We start from the raw sequence: 22,566 nt of genomic DNA, 5'->3' as shown, positions 1-22,566 counted from the left end.
AGGAAGGAACCTCTCACCGGCACAGTGAGGATCGAACTCCACCAATCATAGCCGTCCATCGTGCTACTACCTGTCGACCTCATCGCCTGATAAAGACTAGCAGCGAGCAGTCGAAATGTCGCGATCTACAACTCAAGTGACCAAGGATAAAGCTTTACTAATACGTAGTTTATTTCTCATTTGCTAACATTCAGGACAAACAGACCTAGAAACTAGTTTATGAAATTTATCAACTAAAAAGTCAACCACGATGTGTTCTTATGTTGTTGTTGTTGTTTATCTAACACAAGCTATTGTTGACAGAATTGTTCCATTGAGGTTTAGCGTCTTGTATTTGTTTATTCAGTATTTACAAATTAGACGGATGAAAAATATAGATATAAAAATCAACTCCGTCGTTGAGATTTGAACAAGTTTTCAAACATCAGTATACACCTTTTTCTTGCAGACATCCAAAGCGCTTGAAAAATAATATTAATTTTATATTTGTTCTTTAGCTTACAAAGTCACAGTTAACCACAAATCAAGCTGGATTTACCGGCGGTTTCTAATGATTTCTTATCTTCTTGATTATCTTATTAAACAAAATTTTGTTTTCTCTTTAAAATATGAAAGGTAAGAACCACCTTGGCAGATAATTAGAAAATTAAAACTTAGCGCTACTATTCTACTTACTCGTATAACTTGATTTAATTAAACATAAATAACAAAAGATTGGATTCGCAGATATCTTTGACAAGCGGTTTTGTACCCTTTGTTCTCTTCAACTATTGTAAATAGAAAGTCATTACAAATGAATGAGTTAAAAAAAGAGCTACAAAATCGATGGGAAATTTCTCAGTGATCTCTATTTAAAACCAAGACAGCCAACGAAATCGCGCGAAAGTTAACCGATAGATTATACGAGTCTTTAGTAGCTAACACTCATTTAAGAACTTGCTCATTCCGGTTCAGTTTGCGAGTTTGACGTTTGGCGTACTGTTCCATTTATTCGTCCAGAGTCCTTTTTGGTAATTTATCAGCAACTTAAAAAGAAAAAAAAAATGTTGCTACCTCTTGAAAATTTCAAAATCAGAATTTAAAGCCAGAGTTAGTTTTAATCCTCCCTTTAGTTCTTTATTTTACAGTTCTTGATATTCACCTCTGAAAATTAGACTAAAACAATTATTCGCCTCAGGTTCAGTGAATCTTCGGCGAATAATTGTTAACCCTCGGACGTACAAGGGGGGGGTGGGGGGTGGATGCCACCCCCCCGTAAGGTTTTTCCCAAATTTTGAAAAAAGCATTTACCCTACAATGCTGAAACTTTCGGTAGCTGTTCATTCATCCTTTGCGGAAATTTTGATATGTCAACCATGTGTCCATGGTATGTGACGTTGCCATGGCAACGTCATAAATACAAACAGGTCTTGCCAAAAATCGTCATTTTTAACATTTTTCTTGATTTTTTCCAGTTTTTTATAACAGCAGTGCAAGATTTGTTTATTTTTACATTCCATAAGCATTCTAGCTTGATTTTGCATCAATTTCTGTTATTTTGTGACTTTTTAAGAAAATGTTGAAATCCAAGATGGCGGATCCAAGATGGCGGCTCTTATGACGTCACGTGACGCCATATGACGTCACAGCCAATTAAATGTCATCTTGTAAAATGTCATCTTGTAGAGTAAGCTAAGGGCTTTCTTCTCAGAGCAAAATAATTTCGCTACGCCTTAATATAACGAAAACTCCTGGGAGGGGTTCTATCCACCCCCCCCCCCCCCTTGTACGATGATGGGGGTATGAGTTTGCTTGTACGTCCGAGGGTTAAATAAGAAATGTTGCTCCTTCTTATCTTTTCGCAGGCTATAGTCAGTCCAACGAGGATTACAGAGTCTACGCTGCGTTGGCTTTGCCAAACTAGTAATAACACAAGCTGTAATTAAACTTTATGGAGCATACCTTTCGAGATTTCAAAACACAAATGCTTGATTGGGCATTGGCGTATAATGAAGAAAATGACATTTCTGTGCAGTTTTTAAACAGATATCCTGTACTAAGGGACGGGCCATTATTTTCTTGGAGGGGGGATGAAAAATTTTCCTTTGCAAACTTTCTTTTTTAGTTTATGCACCTCTGCAAACATTTTTTTTCGAATATCTAACTATTTTTTGTTATACGTATCGTGTTTGCAAACAATTTATTTTGTCTTTTTAGGCCCTGCAAACAATTTTTTTCAATATTTTTCATTCCCCCCCCCCCTCCAGAAAAATAATGGTCAGTCCCTAAGTGCCATGCGACTACAGATTCCGCTTTTTACAAGTTTTTCTTAGATACACTTACCTATTTATGTTCAAAATTGAAATGTTACGTTATCTCCGATTAGCATGAATGGAGCCCACTGCCTCACATCAGGAAAGCCATTGCTTCTCATCCACTTCATGGCCTCGTGAAGAGATTCACTAGCACTTTCCCCACGAACAAGGTGCTCGTAAAAACGTCTCATAAAGTGCTCTGTTGCACTGTCTTCTAGCGCCCACAGTGCCACCAACACTGACCGTGCACCAGATCCCAAGAACGCTCGAGCGATTCCAACAACTCCCTCGGCTCTGATTTCTCCACTTCCACTGTGACAACAGCTAAGTATCACAAGTTTAGCTCGCAGTTGAACTTGCGAAATGTCCGACATTGTCAACAAGTAATCTTCTTCTCGTGGAATCCTATCAATGTTGCGTAAAGGGGATAGGGCAATTTCTCCTCTCTCGGCATTACCATGTGCAGCAAAATGTATCAGACTCGCAGAATTTATTCTTTCAAGTACCGCCTGCTTAGTAGCTTGCTGTCCTAACAAAGGCTGTACGCCCAACAGTTCTCCAATCATCTCTGCCTCTTTTCCAGCGCAAGGCAATCGTAATATGTTTTTAAGGCGTCTGTTATAACGCACCTTGCCCACATCAGGATCTCCCACTATCAGTGCACCAGTCTGACTGTGATAGTCTGCTGGGCTGTTCTGAATGAGCTTGAGAGTCGTCAAAGAAGGAACGATGCGGATCCTGAAAGTCTCTGATAAATACTTTCCAGTTTCATCAGGCAAAGCCGCAAATGGAACTTTGTATAAGGAGCGGTCAGGAACAATAATTATTTCGGGTTCCTCAAGTAAGTCAGCGACAGGAGCGATGATCATGTTGTAATACAGGAGAAGGCTCCGCTTGGTTTCTTGATTGACATCTTTCTCCACAAATGGTCGGGAAGATCCGAGACAGTCTTCCAGAGACGACTCGAGTGAAGATGAAGGTGAGGATGTTGGTTCAAAATAGTTTGAATAAAGCAAAGATCGATCTTCGCAGCGCTCCTGGGGTAAACTATGAAACTTTCTGAAGGTTTCTTTTTTCAGAAATTCATCTAAATCTCTTACTGATTCTTTGACAATGCATTCCTGATTTACGTTTATTTCTCGGTAAACAATGGGTTGCTTTGCCTTGAGAACCCACAGAAAAATATTTTGGGCATAATACGATATGTATAGAGAAGAACAGTTACTTTCTTCCTCAACAAAACTTTCAATACCAACCCATGATCGCGGGTTAGCTGAGATTTGTTTTTCGACGTTGTACTGGAGTGACATCAAGTCTGCCAAGGCTCTCGCCCGTCCAAGCTCCGAAACATAGAGAGCTTCACTGATAGATCTTTTAGCACAAAACAATGCACTTACAAGCCTATACAGATTAACATACTGGTCTAAAAACGAGATCTTAAATTGGTCATTGCCGCTGAGATAACCATGCAAGTCCTCGCACTTTTGAAAGCTTTGAAGGAGATTTAGAAAGGCTTCCTGTGATCTTCCTTGGGAAAACATCTCAGTAGAGAGGCTAAGGTAGCATCCGAGTTGGAGTAAAACGTCTCCAATATCTTTACTTATTGTCAGTGCTCTGTTATTATATTCTTTAGCCTTAGCATATTCTCCAAGACATGCAAACATAGACCCTAGGTGCATGTAACCTTCTGCCTCTCCTTTTCGGTCACCTATTTCTTTTCTAATCGCGAGTGCTTTCTCGAAATATTCTTTAGCCTTTAGATAGTCACCAATGAATTGAAACACAAATCCTAAGGTAAAATAATCTGTTGCCTCTCCATTTCTGTCACCAATTACTTTTCTGATTGCAAGTGCTTTCTCCAAATAGTCTTTAGCCTTATGATATTTGCCAAGGCGTTTAAACACTGCTGCAAGGTTTCCATAAACTACGCCTTCTCCGTTTTTATCACCAGTGTCTCTTCTAATCGCAAGTGATTTCTCTAGATATTCTATTGCCTTGGCATATTCACCAACATTTGCAAACACAGTTCCGAGATTTCCGTAAGCTGCTGCTTCTTTATTTTTGTCACCAATTTCTTTTCCGATTGTAAGTGCGTTCTCAAAGTATTCTTTAGACTTAACATATTGTCCACGATCGTGAAACACGCCTCCAAGGTTTCCATAAGCTGCTGCTTCCCCACCTTTGTCACCAATGTCCTTTTTGATTGCAAGTGCTTTCTTGAGATATTCTTCAGACTTATCACATTCTCCAAGATTTTGAAACAAAACTCCGAGATTTCCGTAATCATCTGCTTCTCCATCTCTGTCTCCCATTTCTTTTCTAATCGCAACTGCTTTCTCGAGATATTCTTTAGCTTTGAGATATTTGCCAAGAGATACAAACACAGTACCTAGTTTTCCGTACGATGACGCTTCTCCGCTTCTATCACAAATTTCTGTTCTAATCACAAGCGATCTCTCGTGATATTCTTTAGCCTTGACATATTCACCAAGACATTGGTAAACAGTTCCTAGATTGCTGTAATCTGTTGCTTCTCCGTGACTGTCACCAATTTCTTTTTTGATCGCAAGTGCTTTCTCGTGATATCCTTTAGCCTTGACATATTCACCAAGTGATCGAAACACAATTCCTAGATTGCTGTAATCTGTTGCTATTCCTTCTTCGTCACCAATTTCTATTCTTAACGCAAGTGCTTCTAGTAAATATTCTTTAGCCTTGACATATTCACTTTGTATTTTACACAGAATTGCTAGTTTACGATAAGAGTGGGCTTCTCCTCGTCTGTCGCCAATTTCTGCACTTAGTGCTGATGCCTTTTTGTAGAACGCTTTTGCTTCAACGTATTTTCTTCGACGCTGGTACAGTCCCCCAACATTAATGCTAAGGTTGCTTTCTTCGTATTTTTCACCACTTTTGCGGTGTATGTCAAGAAGGTGTTTTCCGTATTGTATTGCACTTGTATCATCATTCATAAGACAGTAGGCCTGAAACATTGCAGCAATGATCCTTTTGTAAACCAATTTGACATCTTCTCTAACCAATACTTTGCTTTTAAGGAGATTCAAGCATTCTTTGAAAAAGTCGATGGCCTTTGTAATACGGCAAGTATTGAGAAGAAAGGTGGCAACAACTTGACCTATAACGATGACTTGTAAAACTCTCGGGTTGTTGTTCATTGTAGCCTCTCCTTTAGTAAAAAAAAAAATGGAAAATCGTTCACTTTATGATACAAGCATGAACCATGGTAAAATCATACGATAACATACACGGAAGAAGTATACTTAAGCGAAAGATTACATTTAAACAGAAAGTTTTGATAATCACGCAATAGCCTTGTTTATATAAGGTCAAAGCTTAATAAGGATAAAATCACTGCATTTCCTTGTCAGTTCTTGTTGTTGTTGCTTTTGTTGTTCCATTTAAAATCGCTGGGGAGAAGTCTCATTGCTTCTACTGCGTCGCAAACTGAGCCAAATTGAAATCAACACAAAATTTCCTCTTGCATACACTGTGCATACAGTTGTACTAGAAAATTTAGGACCTTACCAGGAGTAGCAAAATGGACACGCTTTAGTTGTTGAGAAAATTATCTATGTCTGATAGAAAAATGATTGGATGTATATCATAAATAATTTATAATGCACCACAAAGCACTTATTTATTCAGTGTTAGGTACGGCCTCCTCGGTTAAGTTTTCAGTTTAGACGTGCACAATAAAAATTGCGAAACGCGCCTTCTACTAAGACGCGCACGGTAATTATGAAGTAGATTTAAAAAAAAATCAATCTCACATTGAGACCTCACTTGAAAAAAAGTTGCTTACAAGGAGAAAAAAAGAAGTGTTAGATTACAGTTTCCAAGAATTAAAGCTAAACTTTTCCTCACCCGGCCTTATCGAAGGTCAGAGCAAAATTAATTGTATAAGGTTTCCTGGTTAACCAAAAATGAAAAAAATAAAATGGAAAAGCTCTTGTCGAAAGGAAACAAAGTCAGGGATCAATTGTCTCTTGGTGCAGTCTTGTATGGAAATGTTTTGTTCTAAATGACGAGGGAAAACTGAAATATAAAAGAAAACTGCTTTCAACGGGATGTTTTTTTTAAGACAATGAACTAATTTCACTAAAGGTGACAGCGTCAGAAGACACTGAAAACTTTGAGTTCGCTTCCTGTTTTTGATCGTCTTTTCTCGTTGTTTGCAAATGTGTAGCAGGTAAATTTTTATGATAACGTTGTCTTTTACTTTACGCGAATAGCCGTTGTATTGCCCTCTTTTGTTTTATTAAGATCTTTAACATATATGTTCACTTATCTTATTTTCCAGCCTTGCAATAAGGATCTACATTAATATTGGTAGCATTAAATAGAAAATTTCTTTTTGAGTTTCCTTCCTCTCTACTTTACCTTGAAAAGATCACGTGCACGCAAGTCGCTCGTACATTGTCTCTAAATTTTTTCACGCACGTAAACGCACGTAAAAAAATACGCGTCAGTGGAAATCCAGCATATATCTCAAGAGGTCTCCTTCTTTTACTAAGTGTCAACGCCTCACTTTAACTCATGAATATTACAAACGTTCAATTTATTATATGTATATATATCTAATTTACAATCATGTTGTCATATAATCAAAATTAAAAAAAAGAAAAAACAATTGAAAGAGACGAATAGGAATTAGTTAGAGTAATCGTCGCTGCTTACAGTAGTAAACCCACACGTTTATAGTTGTAAGTTATTGTCTAACTAAAATTAATTAACTGATTTACACCTGTGTTTTAAGGCGTATTGAGGTATTTTAGTTCCTATTTGCCTGTTGACAACGTTATTGCAATAATTTGTATCTTTCGAGTTTAAATGCAGGAAATATTTCAACCGACTTGCTTTAAAATCTCAGCAACTTTAGTACATAAATATGCTTCTAGTCTCTTTGCAAAAATACGGTTTTTTATCAATTTTATAATACGCTCTACTCGACAACTTACGTAGTACTAAAAAAGTAAGTGTTGTGTAAGGTATGTCGCACTCACCGTTTTCCATTCTTTGAAACGTTGTCGGCGATTGTCGTTTTACACAAGTTGTCTAATATTCCCCGTCCAGAAAACTACTTCAATTTTCAAATAACCAAGAAAACACGCTTATCTTTGGGCCTGGCATGTGTGTAAATTTCCAAGTGAGGCCCGAACATAATTTGTCCATTTATTATATACCCAGAGATTATATTTCAAAAAAGCCAAATGATAAAAGATCTGTTACCAACCAATATCATATTCCAGATGGATTACAGCAGGAAATAAAATACTTAGAATTTTGGTTTCTTACTGTAAGTTTTATTTGTGTTGTTTTACAGCCTAAAACGTCCGAATTCAAAACGTTCTGCCTTCCCCTCTTTTGCTTTTTGTTGGTTGCATGACATGACTGTTAGAAACTGAAGTTTGTGTCACGGTGTCACGCGTTTTCAGTGCACAATAAAAAAGTATCTCTGAAAGTAATAAGATAATTCTGTTCAATGAGTGTTTAATTTTTTTCGTCTCATTGGAATCCCTCCCCCCAGGATACTTCGCCCACCGCTCCGTCAGTTTATCAGATTCCGCGCACTCAATGAATGGGCCCTTTCCTTGGAAAGCTTTGCGTGAGTGACATTTTTACACGATCAGATTGGATGTCTGAGATTGTAAGAACATAAGCGTCGGTTAACCGGGGTCATATAAAGGTTCCAGAATGGGCGAAACAGACGTTTGGAGGATAGTATACCCTGCCTATGGTTTTTCCTGATTTGAGGTCAATAGACCAAAATTAGCATTATGTTTTTATTGTTCCATCTCAGATCTCATGCGATGTTCTTTGAATAGTTATTTTTTCGTTTCGCTATCTAAAACATATGCATTCAGATCAGTTTTCCAGTGTAGCATCACAGTCTGAAATAAGGCCACCTACAAACAAACAATTACTAGAATTCTTTTTTTTTCTGGAGATATTATGGAAAAAGCCATGTTACATGACATGTCTTCACTCTGTAAGTCCAAATCTTACCGGAAATATAATCAAATACTCATCACTCAAACAAGTTTTTTATTTTTATTGCACCTGTTTGCAGTAGCTCAGTACTTCAGTAGTGTAAACGCCTCTCTGTAACGACCCGGTGACACCTTTAGTTAATGTTTGCTAGGGATCGGATAGAGATTTTTTCTTGTTTCGTGGGCAGCTTACTTCACCAGGAAGGAGCAAAACTGAGTTATCAGGTTTCCACTAGGGCAAAGGAGGTCTACATTTCAGCAGAGATGGCAAAAACACTTCGATCTCCCGCTCTTCTCTTTCTTTTCCTCCCTCCCGTCCCCTTTCGACACCTGCCACGCAAGCAACAAAAAGACTAGTCCTAAAGTAGGCCTCCTGTTTACACGGTATCGCTCTGTAACCCGTCCAGAACGGATCCAAACGGATCCAAAACTGAACCTGCTGTTTTGAAGTCCAGTTTGGATCCGTGCCGGACTGGGCATTTTTTTTTATGCCTACTTCAAGATGGCCGCCACTAACGATGTCTAAAGTGGGCGTCAAAAAAATTGCACGGACCAGATCGAAATCCAGAAACAACTAATGAAGTACAAGTGTTTACATTACGTTTACCGTTATCCGTTTGGAACCGGTCCGGATCGGTTCCAAACGGTTCAATGTAAACAGAAGCCCATCCGATCCGGTCCGGTTCGGGAATACTCTGGGAATACTCTGGAAATACATTTCCAGTGCTCCAAGGGGCTATGTCACGCAATTTTAGGCAATTGCGGCACTGACCAACTAGTCATAGAATTAACTGAAATATCACAATAACGGCTTTAAACTGTAGAAGAACTCAGCAGAAACACAGAAAGGCCAAAAAGGGGCATGGATGGGCAAAATTCGAGAAGATTAAAAAGGATTGCGTTCGGGTAAAAACGTCGGCCCGACATTTTTCAAGTTTATCTCAATTTGTATGAAAGTGTCATTTACTATGCTCGGAATCTTTCTTGTTTGTTACGTGGTCGTGATTTTGCCACTAAAAGACTTTTTCTCTGCCAATTTGAGGTTTATAGCTCTTAATTAACGAAAATAAACAGAATTACCAAAAATATGTGACCTAGCCCCTTTAATGTATATTATGTTGTAGATTTCTAAAGCGGTCAACTCGACTGGAAAATCCGGCTTACGTTTCGAAGTTCTGTAACTTCTAAGGTTTACAAAATAACGTCTTTTATTGGCAAATTCTAGCAAAAACATGACTGACATACCGTTAAAGTTACCCAGTTTTTTGAAACGCCAGGATAGACTACTTCTTGTGGCCATAATCCAAAACATTTTTCTTAATTAGATTCCGCGACAACAGTATATGATTCACACTAACCAAGTGTCGATACATTTTAAGAACCTAATAGCCCCTAATGGTTTCTCATCTTCTCTCTTTCATCTGATTGAAAGATCTAGTATTAGTCGAAGATATCTAGTGTCATCCTCACAAAGGATAATGGAATGCAAAAGTATTTTCTCTTACTCTGTCTAGTTTCTAATCGAAACCGTTTATATTAACAAATTCTTTAAACAACTTTAGGTTGCGCCCTTCAGCTTTTCTCAATGCTAAGTAATTTAAAATCTAACTACCTGTAACAATTATTCGCCAACGGCGAAGGGTGCATCGGTGAGTAATATCTACCTGACGAAGAATTTTCAGAGGTGAATATCAAGAGCTACAAATAGCTACAATACAAAGAATTAAAAAGGGGAAATAGGGTAGCCAAGTGCTTATTGGCTATGCGCAATTGTACTTATCAAATTGACACGAGTAACTCTAGCCACTTCATCTGGCAGTTTGTCATGACTGGTAATCTACGAGACTACTATTTACATTTTTTAAGCACCTTAAATACAATTACTTTAAAACATTCTTTTTTACGCAGCTAAACATGAAAATTCTGAAATAAAAAACCGAGGAGCTTAAAACATTCGCCAAGCACTTCCTGCTAGTAAAAGAAAACTAAGGACGCAAAAGCTATTAAGTAAATCAATTATATACAAGTCCTTACTACATATCGCTTGTATAAAAACTTTCTCCAGGTCATTCTGTAGTTTTAGTCGGGGAATACATGTTTTTCAGTTCCTTCTTGTTATAGCACCTACGACCATAAGTAAGAAAAAATAAACATTACCTTTTGTGTTATTAAGACATATTGCAATGAGTACAATATTTTAGTGGTCCAAACGAATGGTGCACAGTGAATAGTTTTACTTTGCTAGGTTAAGTATTAAAAATGTTGACAGATTGTATGGCCGCAGCCGGGCAGCAAACTCCAATACACAGCTATACTGCAACCTTTTTAATTCATCGATTATCTAACTGAAGCTTACAACCTGTTGTTATCAAACCTTTACTGGTAAAGAAATCACTAATATTTTACGGCTGATTGTATGGTTGCACATATAGTTTTGGTTCCTTGTCATTTACAACGATTTTCAGGACCTGGGAATTAGTATATTCAAAACCCAGCTGATAAACAAGTGCATTCTTTAAAGCCGTTATTTGTAATTAAAATCATTTGTACCCCAAGCGGGTCTAGAAGTAAATAAATGGATCGAAGTACGCCAATCACAACTCATGGACTGATCACGTGGTAGTAGTAGTGTTCCGTCTTGTATGCAGCGTACAGTAACGTCAGTCGAGTTTTTTTTAATTTAAATACTATATTGCTGGCATATTATTGAAATCGAAGTAGTGATTTAACGGAACGTTATCACTTAGATGAATATGAATTACTGTGTGCTCTTTCGCAGAACGGTAATCGTAAAAATAGTTTAACTGCTCTTTTGTTTAAGAAAATATCCTGTTAAATAATAAGAATACGAATCTGATTTTTCCATAAGCAAATCGGTCAATGATTCGTAACCATTTGAATATCACCAATAAAATCAGAGTGGAAATTCGGAGCATTTTTATGGACACTGTAAGATGGCTAAACGCTCGCGAGATCATGGATAATGACCATGATTTTCCGATATTTGCTTTTACACTTAAGCTTGAAATATGGGTCTTGACTTGAACCGCATTACGCAGTCACATATGACATATGTGCCTGTCCTGATTTGAGATCAAATTAAATGTTAGAAACTTTCAGTCAGCCGTTATTTAACGAGCGGCCATAGCCCTGTATTAAACGCTCATATACCCATCCTCAAAGATGCAAAGCTAAATAAAAGAATGATGTTTTTTCTATAAAAAAAACCTCACCTTTATTTTCCAAAGTCGAAAGACACGTTATCTCCAATCAGCATGAAAGGTGCCCATAGCCTAACTTCAGAAAAGCCGTTACTTCTCATCCACTTCATGGCCTCGTGAAGAGATTCACTGGCACTTTCCCCACGAACGAGGTGCTCATAGAAATGTCTCATCAACTGCTCTGTTGCACTATCTTCTATGGCCCACAGTGCTACCAACACCGAGCGTGCACCAGATCCCAAAAACGCTCGAGCGATTCCAACAACTCCCTCGGCTCTTATCTGCCCACGGCTACTGTGACAGCAGCTTAGTACTACCAGTTTAGCTCGCAGTTGGACTTTCGAAATTTCAGACATTGTCAGAAGGTAATCTTTTTCTTGGGGAGCTCCATTTTCAGTGCGCACAGGAGCAAGGGCAATTTCTCCTCTCTCGGCGTCACCATGGGCAGCAAAATGTATCAGGCTTACTGAGCTTATCGCTTCAAGAACCTGGAAAGTAGAGAATTAATTCTAAGGTTATTTGAAGTGCTGGGAAATAACCCAAGATTCTCTTCTGAGCGTTGGCGCTTAAGGTGGCTCCATAGGGTTTTGAGATATTACGGCGCGCGCACAAGTGATACCCATCAAGAGATCATTTTCGCGTTATTTTTTAACTAGTTAAATAAAAGCTGCCGAAATATTAAAAACAAGGACTAAAATATGTTGTGCATTATTCTTTTTTAAAATAACGGCCTTTGTTTTTGAGCTACATCTACTCAAAAAGACCTATTTTTTGGTGTTTTTATGGCTTTGATCTTAAATTTTTTTAATTTTCTTCGGTGAAAATTTTTGAAATTCCCCAAACGGATTGAATCTGATGAGTAATAACTTTTAAAAACAAAAAAATTAGGGGTTGTCCAGGTCGTTTTTGCGTTTTTGGTTATTTTGTGTTTTTTTTGACTAAGCAAAAAAATTGGCTTATAATTTTTTTTTAAAAAACGGCAAAAAGGGCAGTTGAAAAGGTATAACATCTATGCCAAATTTTAAGGAATTTTTTTTCAGTAATTTTAAGTAATGGAAAATAACCCAAGATTTCGTCCTGAACGTTAGCCCTAGAAAGGAAATCGGGGACCAAACGACCTCAGTGGGATAAGAACCTACGGCCTCCCGATTTAGATCACCGTTGCTCTACTGACCATGCTACGAGGCCAGAGGGGAGCAGGAAGTGGGTAATAAAGGTGATAATTCGTGGTAAGGTAGAAGCTTGGAGTAAATTACCGCCTGTTTAGTTGCGTGCTCTCCTAACAAAGGTTGAACGCCCAGCAGTCGTCCAATCATCTCTGCTTCCTCTTGTGCAAAAGGCAATCGCGATAAATGTTGAAGGCGTCCCTTGAGAAACACCCGACCAACTTCAGGATCCCCCACTATCAGTGCGCCAGTCTGACTGTGATGGTCTGCAGGACTGTCTTGAATGAGTTTGAGGGTCGTCAAAGAAGGAACGATGCGGATCCTGAAAGTTTCTGATAAATATTTTCCACTTTCATCACTTAGGGCTGCAAAGGGAACTTGGTACAAGGAGCGTTCAGGTACAATTAAGATCTCGGGTTCCTCGAGAAGGTCAACTACAGGAGCGATGATCATGTTATAACACATAGAAAGACTCGATTCAGAATCTTGCTCTTCTTCAATTTCCTCAACAAGTCGGGCAGCTGCAAGACTCTTTTTCGGAGATGTGTTACAAGTCAAGTGGGCACCGCTTGAAGGAAACAACGAACGATCTTCGCACTGTCCTTGAGGTAAGGTTTGACCGCGGAAGGTGACGTTTTCAAAATAATCATCAAAATGTTTTGATGATCTTTTATTAATGCAACCGTCAGTCACTTTTATTTTCCGAAAAACCGTGGTTTTGTTTGGCTGCAGAATCCAAAAACAAATATCCATTATCCCTCCAAGATAGGATATGTAAACACCAGTACAATTGCTTTCTTTCTTAATGACACTTTCAATACCAACCCATGATTGCGGATTAGCAGAGATTGGTTTTTCCATGGAACCATATTGAACTGACATTAAGTCTGCCAGGGCTCGAGACCGGCCAAGCTCCAAAACATATAGAGCTTTGCTAGGAGCTCCGCTTGCACACAACAAAAAACTAAGCGACCAGTAGATAAAAAAGCGCTGGTCTTGAAATGATATCTTGAATTGGTCATTGTCTCTGAGGAGACCTTGCAAGTTCTCGTAGTGCTGTAAAACAGCGAAGATATTTGGTAAAGCTTCCTGTGTCATTCCTTTACTAAAATTATCTACTGCAAGCTGCAAATGGCATTCACACTCGTGTAAAACATCTCCAGTTTCTTTACTAATCTCAAGTGCTTTCTCGTGATATTCTTTAGCCTTAACGTATTCACCAAGACGAGAAACCACAGTTCCTAAGTTTCTATAGTTTGCTCCTTCTCTTTTGCGGTCGCCAAATTCTTTTGTGATCGCAAGTGCTTTCTCGAGGTAATCTTTAGCCTTGACAAAATCGCCAATGGACTGAGACACAGCTCCTAGGTTTCCGTACGTTTCTGCTTCCCCACTTCGGTCGCCAGTTTGTATTGCGAACGCAAGTGTTTTCTTGTAATACTTTTCAGCCTTCTCGTATTTACCAAGAGACTGATAGACAGTTCCGAGGTTTCTGTATTCTGCAGTTTCTCCTTTAGTGTCACCAATTTCTTTTTTTAAGGCAATTGCTTTCTTGAGATATGTTTTAGCCGTCTCAAGTTGACCAGTAGAGTGAAATACACCTCCTATGTCGCTGTAAGCTGCTGCTTCTCCTCCCCTGTCGCCAATTTCTTTTCGGATCGCTAGTGCTTCTTCAAGGTATCGTTTTGCCGTAGCATATTCATCGAGGGAAAGGAATACAATTGAAAGATCCCTGTAATCGGCAGCTTTTTCGTATCTGTCACCAATCTCACTTCTGATTGCAAGCGCTTTCTCGAGGTATTCTTTTGCCGTGACATATTCGCCGACAGATCTATGTAAAGTTCCGAGGCTTCTGTAATGCGCAGCTTCTCCGCTGTCGTCGCCAATTTCCTTTCTGATTTCAAGTGCTTTGTTGATTTGTTGTTTAGCCTTCGCAAATTCACCAATGGATGTAAGCAAATTACCCAGTTGTCCGCCATCGTCAGCTTCTCCTTTTTTGTCACCGATTTCCTTTCTAATGGCGAGTGCTTTTTCAAGATATCCTTTAGCCTTGACGTATTCCCCGAGAGATTGAAGCACGGAACCAAGGTTACCACAATCCGCGGCTTCTCCTTTTTTGTCATTAATTTCTTCTCTGATTGCAAGTGCCTTTTTAAAATGTTCTTTTGCTTTCTCATATTCGGAAAGCAATTTAAACGCCTTCCCCAATTTCCCATGATGCTCCGCTTGCCTTTTTCTGTCACTAGTCCCTTTTGTGATGGCAAGTGCTTTCTGGAGATATTCTTTGGCCTTGCCATATTCCCCGAGAGAATGAAACAGAGTTCCTAGGTTTCCGTAGTATTCTGCTTCTCCTTTCCTATCACCAACTTCTTGGGTGATTAAAAGCGCTTTCTCGAAACATTCTTTAGACCTGGCAAATTCACCAGTGGAGCGAAAGACAACGCCAAGGTTTCCGTAAATTCCCGCTTCCAATTTTCTGTTACCAATTTTGTTTATGATTACAAGCGAATTTTCAAGATATTCTTTAGCCTTAACGTATTCCCCACGAGAGAGTAACACATTCGCTAGGTTTCCGCAATGTTCTGCTTCTTTTATTCTGTATCCACTTTCTTTTGTGATGGCGATTGCTTTCTCGAGATATTCTGTAGCTTTACGATATTCCCCAAGATAGTCAAGGACTAATCCTAGGTGTCCGTAATTTGCTGCTTCCAGCTCTCTGTTACCAAATTCTTTATTGATCGCAATTGATTTTTCGATATGTTCTCTAGCCTTTAAATATTCACCACAAGAAAATAACAAAGTTCCTAGATTATTGTAATCTGCTGCTTCTCCTTCTTTGTCACCAATTTCTTTCCTGATCTCGAGTGCTTTTCTAAGATGTTCTTCCCCGCTCACGTATTCACCAAGAGAGCAAAACACAGCTCCTAGTATTCCGTTCTGTTTTCCTTCTCCTTTTCTGTCACCAATTTGCTTGCTGATCACAAGTGCTTTCTCGAGATATTCTTTAGCTTTCATATATTCACCAAGACAGTCAAATACAAATGCTAAATTTTCGTAATCTGTAGCTTCTCCTTCTTTGTCACAGATTTCCTTTCTGATCGCCAGCGCATTCTCGTGATATTCTTTAGCTTTGATGTATTCATCAAGAGACTGGAACACAATTCCTAGGTTTTCGTAGTATTTTGCTTCTCCTTTCCTGTCACCAATCTGTTTATTGATTGCAAGTGCTTTCTCAAAAAATTGTTTAGCCTTGACATTTTCATCAAGAGATTGAAACACAGTTCCTAGATTTCCGTAGCAAGTTGCTTCACCTTGACTGTCAGAAATTTCTTTTGTGATGGTGAGCGCTTTCTTACAGTACTGTTCAGCCTCAACATATTCACCACGAGAATGAAACATAGTTGCTAAGTTTCCATAATCTGCTGCTTCTCCTCTCCTGTCGCCGGTTTCTATTCTGATTGCAAGAGCTTTCTGGAGATACCCTATCGCCTTGATATTTTGTAACAGAAATGAATACACAGTTCCTAAGTGTCCGTAAACAGCGGCTTCCCCTTCCCTGTCACCAATTTCTCTCCTTATGGCAAGCGCTTTCTCGTAATATCCCTTTGCCTTTCCATATTTACCAAGGTTTTCAAACGCAGTTCCTACTCTTTCGTAATCCGCAGCCTCTCCTCTTCTGTCACCTATTTGTTTCCTTATAGCAAGCGCTTTCTCAAGGTATACTTCAGCAGTAACATATTCACCAAGTAAACGACAGAAATCCCCAAGTTCGCCATAATGTTCTGCTGCTGTTCTTCCGTCACCAATTTCAATTCTGATCGCAATTGCTTTCTCGAGATGTTGTTTGGCTTTCGCATATTCGCCAAGTTTAAAAAACATAGTTCCAAATGTTCGGTAACAGGCTGCTTCTATCCGTGCATCACCAATAACTCTCGCTATAGTAAGTGCTTTTTCTAGATGTGCTGTAACCTTGACATGTTCGCCGCGGAATTCATACAGAGTTGCTAGGTTTGCGTAATTTACTGCTTCTCTTTGTCTGTCACCAAATTCTTTACTGATCGCAAGTGCATTCTCAAGATGTTCTTCAGCCTTGACATATTCACCAAGATTGCAAAGCGAAACTCCTAGTTGACCGTAATCTACCGCTTCACCTTTTCTGTTGCCAATTCCTTTCCTGATCTCAAGTGCCTTCTCAAGATATGCTCTAGCCTTGGCATGTTCATCAATAGATTGAAATAAATCTCCTAGATACTCGAGAGATGACGCTTCTCCTTCTCTGTCATCAACTTCTTTAGATATTTTGACCGTTTTCTTAAAATGTTCTATTGCTTTTATATAGTTATGTTGACTTTGATACAGCCCCGCCAGTTGCGCAGTTACTTTGCCTTCTTGGGCTCTTTCGCCACATTTGCGGTGAATGAGAATAAGTTTCTTGGCGTATTTTATCGCATTCGCGTAATCACTAATACGTGAATACGCCTGTAGCATCGCCCAATATATTCCTTGATACACGGGTTTTGCTACTTCCTCTTCCATTACGATTGCATAGCTGTTGACGATTATTAAGCATTCCTTACACAGCTCGATGGCTTTCAAAGCACGGCAGGTGTTGAGAAGGAAATTAGCAACAACTATGCCTATGAAGACTTCATCAATAAAATTTGCGATTTCCATGATTGTCTTTTCTAAAACCTGAAGAAAACAAATGAAGTTAATATTGATCAAGTTGTGATTGAGGTGCCTATTTCTCATACAATAGGATAGTCGGTGATAAACAAGGTACGTAAAATTGCATACGCGCAAGTCAACATTGCCCACGTTAAAACTGATTTTGCTTTGTCGTCAACAAACGAAAATAAAAGTCCTAGTTGACTAACTAGTCGCTTGATTTCAAACTTTTGCAACTTATAAAGCACCTAGTAAAATGACTATTTATCATTTTCTCGAAACAAAAAGAACTTTTAGACTAGGACTTTTATTTTCGTTTGTTGACGACAAAACAAAATCAGTTTTAACGAGGGCAATGTTGACTTGCGCGTATGCAATTTTACTTACGTTGTTTAAAAAATATACTCCGTCAGTATCACGCATAAGTTAACTCGATTAATAATAATTTATTTCTTGCGCATTACATTAAAAAATCTCAATGCTCTTACAAGAAATATATTAATATAAGGAAACAATAAAGAAAAAATATTAAAGGAAGTAGATAAGATGTTATTAGGGCGATCAGTGTTTGACGTAATAAAAATTTGGTTTGTATCTGATCTTAAAAATCGGTCTAAAAAAGCGTTGGTAAAAACGTATAAAACTGAATTTTCGGTAACTCTCTGTTACCTTCATCAGAGTCAAAATTGGTTCAGTTTTTGCATAATAAGTTTTTATACGCCGCCGGTCTCTAGGGATGTTTCCAATGTTAAACAAACTTGTGGGAAATGTACATGCTCATTCACACAGTAAATGTCCTGGATAGAATGTAGCGCTTCTAGGAAAAGGTGTTGTTGCCTATTGTTGACAATTCTTTCTAAAATTTCTACATAATCCGGATGAATGTCATGGTCTGTTGTTTCCGCGTGACATCTTATTGCGCTTTCGTTATTAGATCTTGTGCCAGGCTTGTGCTCTGCGCCGCGCGAATTCCATGATCTTTTGCTCTCTCCCACCTAGGCAAAATCACATGTTTTGCATTTGACTTTGTACACAATTCCCTTGATCTGATTTGTGGCGGGGCGGTCTTTTGGTTTCTTAAAGATACTGCCCAGTGTTTTAACAGGCTTGAAAGTGGTTCTTATGTTTTCTCTGCTAAGCACACGTCGGTAACACCCTTTATGTAAGTGATTGAAGCGTAACCCCTTGGACTCTCTTGACTTTCTTGGTTTTCTGGCTGTATGGTTTCTTGAGCCGAAACAAGACAACGATCGATGAAACTTTGGGGGGTATCCGTTGACTTTAAGGTCACCGATTACTTGTTGTTTTTTTGCTCTGTTTCCGTTCAGAGGTCGAGGGAAGATATTTGGCACGGTCCATTAGTGGACATCGTTAAGCACTGGTCAAGAGTAACCCCAAGATCCCGGGCATTCACGCTTGTCTTGATCTTAGAACCAGCAATATCCACCGCAGCTATAGGTTGCTGCTGAAGATAACGAGATGAAAAATGCAAACTTTCAGTTTTTGATGAGTTGCATAATAGTTTATTATCAGCCATCCAAGATAAGATAACCTGTGCACAAAGCTCTAGCTTACTCAAACAAGAGTTAGACGGTTGGCAGACGGTCATTTTCGAGGACGTGCGAAATTACGCCAAAACGTATCAAAATTAATTAGATGATTAATGCTGGTTATAGAATAACAGAAGGTAGTCGTGGCTTAATGGTCACCGCGCGGGAATCTAGATCGAAAAGTCCGGGTTGGTTTGTTAGTTGCCGCGGTCACTGCGTTGTACTCCGCTTAGATAAGACTGAAATTTTACTCTCATAGTCGCTCACTCCACAGACGTGGATAAATGAATACCGGCGAATTGTATGCTGGGGAACCCTGCGATGGACTACCATCTCATCCAGGGGGGAGTAGAAATAGTCCTAGTGTCGAAATTCTACAGGAGCCGGGATAAGCTCCGGCTTAATGGGACACTAGCGTCCGAATGACTGGAGACATTACTTTTTACCCTTTTAAGGTGGATTTCCACTAACGCGTAAATTTTTACGTGCGTGACAAAATTTAGAAACAATGTATAAAGGATTTGCGTACACGTTTACCCAAGTCCTCCCCCCTCATACATTGTCTCTAAATTTTTTCACGCACGTAAAAGCACGTTAAAATTTTCGCGTTAGTGGAAATCCACCTTTCCTCTCAATTAACAACGATCAAGGACCGGTTTGACACTTTTTGGTAAGTGTTTATTCGCTTCCCTAATCCCAGATTTGACTTCATATAAATAAATGCGGACCCAAGCATTCATACTTCTTAATTAACGTTCAGCAATTTAAACAGAAGACCCCTTTTTTACGAAAAAAGAATATATCAGTCTTTTTAGATGTATTGCAAATTGGTTCCAACAAGATTAATGCTTCTCAGTTCCCCTCTGTATGTTATTAAGATGGGTCGAACGACATATGGACAGGTTTAACTAACCGAAAGTATCGATAGAAAGATATTGTTAAATCCGAAAGTAATGGGTTCTTTACTTTGGTAACCCTAGCACGGAGCATGACAAATGGATTGGGAGAACACTAAAATCATGGCCGGCTGAGAGGGAGGCTCAAGTTTTTAAAAATTCACGAAAAAACCTAATCATCTCGCTTTTTCTCCGAACATTAATAATTTACAAAGTTAAAACAAAGGCTGAAAGCGTATCCCTGACGATGGTCTGCTTATATGACGTCTCTGACGTCTATTTTAAACGCTTTTCAAAATTGTAACCAAATAAATAACTCTTAGCTATGAACTGAAGATGCAATCTGTTAAAAAATATCACGAATCATGTGAAATGAGTGCGCAAACGTGATCGAAAATCATCATTACAAAAAAAAACAAAAAACAAACAACAACAGGGCGCTTTATTCGCAACATAATGAACCACATCAAATAAGTTTCCCATTCTGGCTGAAATTCTCAAACCTCAAAATTAATACGGTGAAATAAGCGAAAATACAGTGTTATTACACCGGCCGAGTATCCTTATCCCGTTTGTAATTAGTTCATCTACATTCGCGACACTAAGAACCCAGCGCAGGGATCCAGTTCGCTTCGGTGAACGTTTAGCGACACAGTGCAGCTACAAATTATCTAACAAAGAACTAGGTTTCTACATAACTTCCCTTAAATACAACACACGACACTGACAGACTTTTTTAATGTACCTTGATCGATTAACGTCTTCTCTTCGTCGCGTTCTCCTTCCCTCAATTTGAAATTTCTGTTCTGTAGACAAACAACCGTGTTCTTTAAAGGTTTCGTCGCTTTTGATTGGCTTCATGTCAATTCAGAATAGTAAAACTAAAAGCGATATAACGTTAAGCTAAAAAGTGAGTCTAGCAAGATGTCTTTGAGTCGTTTAACCCTCGTTTTCCTTTCTAGTTGTACTTACCGAGACGGCCTTCAATCTGCGCTGTAAAGTGAAACTGTGTTGTCACATGCGGGACTTTCCCTATCTTCTAATTTCTAAGAAATCGCAGCGGGTTTTAGCCGCTACGTCATACATACAAAAATATATTATAAATCTATGGATAAGTATACAAAGATTCTAATACAAAATAAAATTCTTTAAAAATTTTTTTTTTTTTTTTTTTTTTTTATTTTGTATTTTGACATTAAAATGTCATAAAACAAAGGAAGGCATGACATTTCTACCCTGTGTATTTTCTACTCCGGCGAAGAATATTACAAATAAAAAAATCCACTATTTCTTATTCAGACGCCAAACTTTATAATCAGCCGAACCGAGTCACGCTGTGAGAGCAAAAGGTAAATAAGATTTTGCATTACAAATAAATGCAAATTCATATATTGTAGTTACAAAAATATGAAAATTCTAAAAAAATGACACGGACAAACGAAGCGCTTTATACTTTATTATACTAATGTGACAAAATATCATGATTTACCTGTATCAGTGTCTAAAGCTTTGAAGTCGCTTAAGGCACGGATATAAATGTTACGTTACATTATTCATGTGCTCCGTGGGTCAGCTCGAGTCCTCCTGGTATCAATAAGTTACTACACTTGATTGAGGAAACGTTGACAATGGGACCCAAATGTTTACTGGGAAATCGAAATGAAGTAATTGTTGTCTGTGACAGCTATTCCTTCCAAGGGTTCTCCAATACACCTTAAGTGAGTCGAGTCAACTAAACTTAGTGTTGTCGAATCGATTGAATCGACATGACTCGTCTGGCTTGATGTCGACCCGTCGTACAGGAAGTCGATTTGTGCGACACTTTAACAAAAAACAAACAAACAAACAAACAAACAGCAATTTGATTAACAGGGAAGGTTGAAAATGTTGGCGAATCGGGGAGGGGGGAGTCCACTTGGGAAAAGATGAGGGTACACCAGCATGGTGTTGCACACACGCGTATTCCAAGTATAGCTAAGTAAATGTACTTCGTAAAGTTAAAACTTCATCCTCACAATTATTTTCAGAACAAAAACCCTGGGATTAATGCAAAGCTTCAACGTGTTTAAACCGCTGGTAAAAGTATTACCAGTGCAAAAATAGGGACCTACATTAGGTAAAATTTTACCAAAATTTTACTTAACCCCTTGCCTACCAAGGACGTATATACGTCCTCTCTGTTGTCAAGCAACGACCGAGGACGTTTAACCATGGTAACCTTTTATGCCATGGAACCCCACATCCAAGAGTTTTAAATCCACGTGATATAAATTCTCAAATATCTAAAATCGCTGCTCCATGTAAATTGCTTTAGATTTCTTCGATGATAAATAGCCCTTTCTTGTGCCCTTTTGTCAAATCTCATCCTATTTTCCTTCAGGAAAAAAATTACCAGGCCAAGCAAGTGACTCTTTATACGGGTGAGCATTTGAAGGAAATACAATTTAAATTACACCAATAAACCCAACAAATATATACATGATGCCGGCGCTATTGAAGAAATGAATTGATCTTATTGTTTTCGATCCTACAGGTAACACTAGGCATTTCAAACACAACTTTTTTGGTATGACACAGCTGTCTTTAATGCATGCTATCGTTGACGCTTTAAACTAATTAAATTATTAACTAGTGAAGATCTTTATAGAGCTCATTATTCTAACGGTTTCACGTCTGGGCCCCGTTCCTTGTGACCAACAGAACTGAGAGCTCTGGGGGATGTTTGCGATCTCTGCCCTTGCGACGCAGAGAGCGATTGTTATG

At 38.7% G+C, this 22,566-nt stretch overlaps 2 protein-coding genes across 4 annotated transcripts; both read right to left on the bottom strand.

The window, feature by feature from the left end:
* Positions 1-2,332: 2,332 nt before the first annotated feature.
* On the bottom strand, positions 2,333-3,163 carry LOC144648404 (tetratricopeptide repeat protein 28-like). Its single transcript, XM_078507976.1, has one exon. It carries the CDS (start codon positions 3,161-3,163, stop codon positions 2,333-2,335), a length of 831 nt encoding a protein of 276 aa, XP_078364102.1.
* Positions 3,164-8,352: 5,189 nt separating this feature from the next.
* LOC144655674 (uncharacterized) lies at positions 8,353-20,944 on the bottom strand. 3 transcript variants are annotated; one of them, XM_078515989.1, is made up of 5 exons: positions 20,776-20,944; positions 20,549-20,609; positions 12,783-17,381; positions 11,539-12,014; positions 8,353-10,429 (listed from the first exon to the last, which is right to left on the bottom strand). In XM_078515989.1, the coding sequence occupies exons 3-4, from the start codon at positions 17,361-17,363 to the stop codon at positions 11,541-11,543; spliced, it is 5,055 nt and encodes a 1,684-aa protein (XP_078372115.1). In that variant the 5' UTR covers positions 17,364-17,381; positions 20,549-20,609; positions 20,776-20,944; the 3' UTR covers positions 8,353-10,429; positions 11,539-11,540. The 3 variants fall into 3 exon arrangements, with proteins under 3 accessions (XP_078372115.1, XP_078372108.1, XP_078372100.1); XM_078515982.1 differs by having other exon boundaries at positions 20,549-20,944; XM_078515974.1 differs by lacking the exons at positions 20,549-20,609; positions 20,776-20,944 and having other exon boundaries at positions 12,783-17,634.
* Between the last annotated feature and the right edge of the window lie 1,622 nt (positions 20,945-22,566).

Source organism: Oculina patagonica, chromosome 1 (assembly GCF_052425735.1).
Source record: "Oculina patagonica isolate OP01 chromosome 1, crgOcupat, whole genome shotgun sequence".
Classification (NCBI taxonomy): Eukaryota; Metazoa; Cnidaria; class Anthozoa; order Scleractinia; family Oculinidae; genus Oculina; species Oculina patagonica.
Note: the sequence above shows the minus strand (reverse complement) of the source record. Positions and strands in the feature narration are given on the sequence as shown.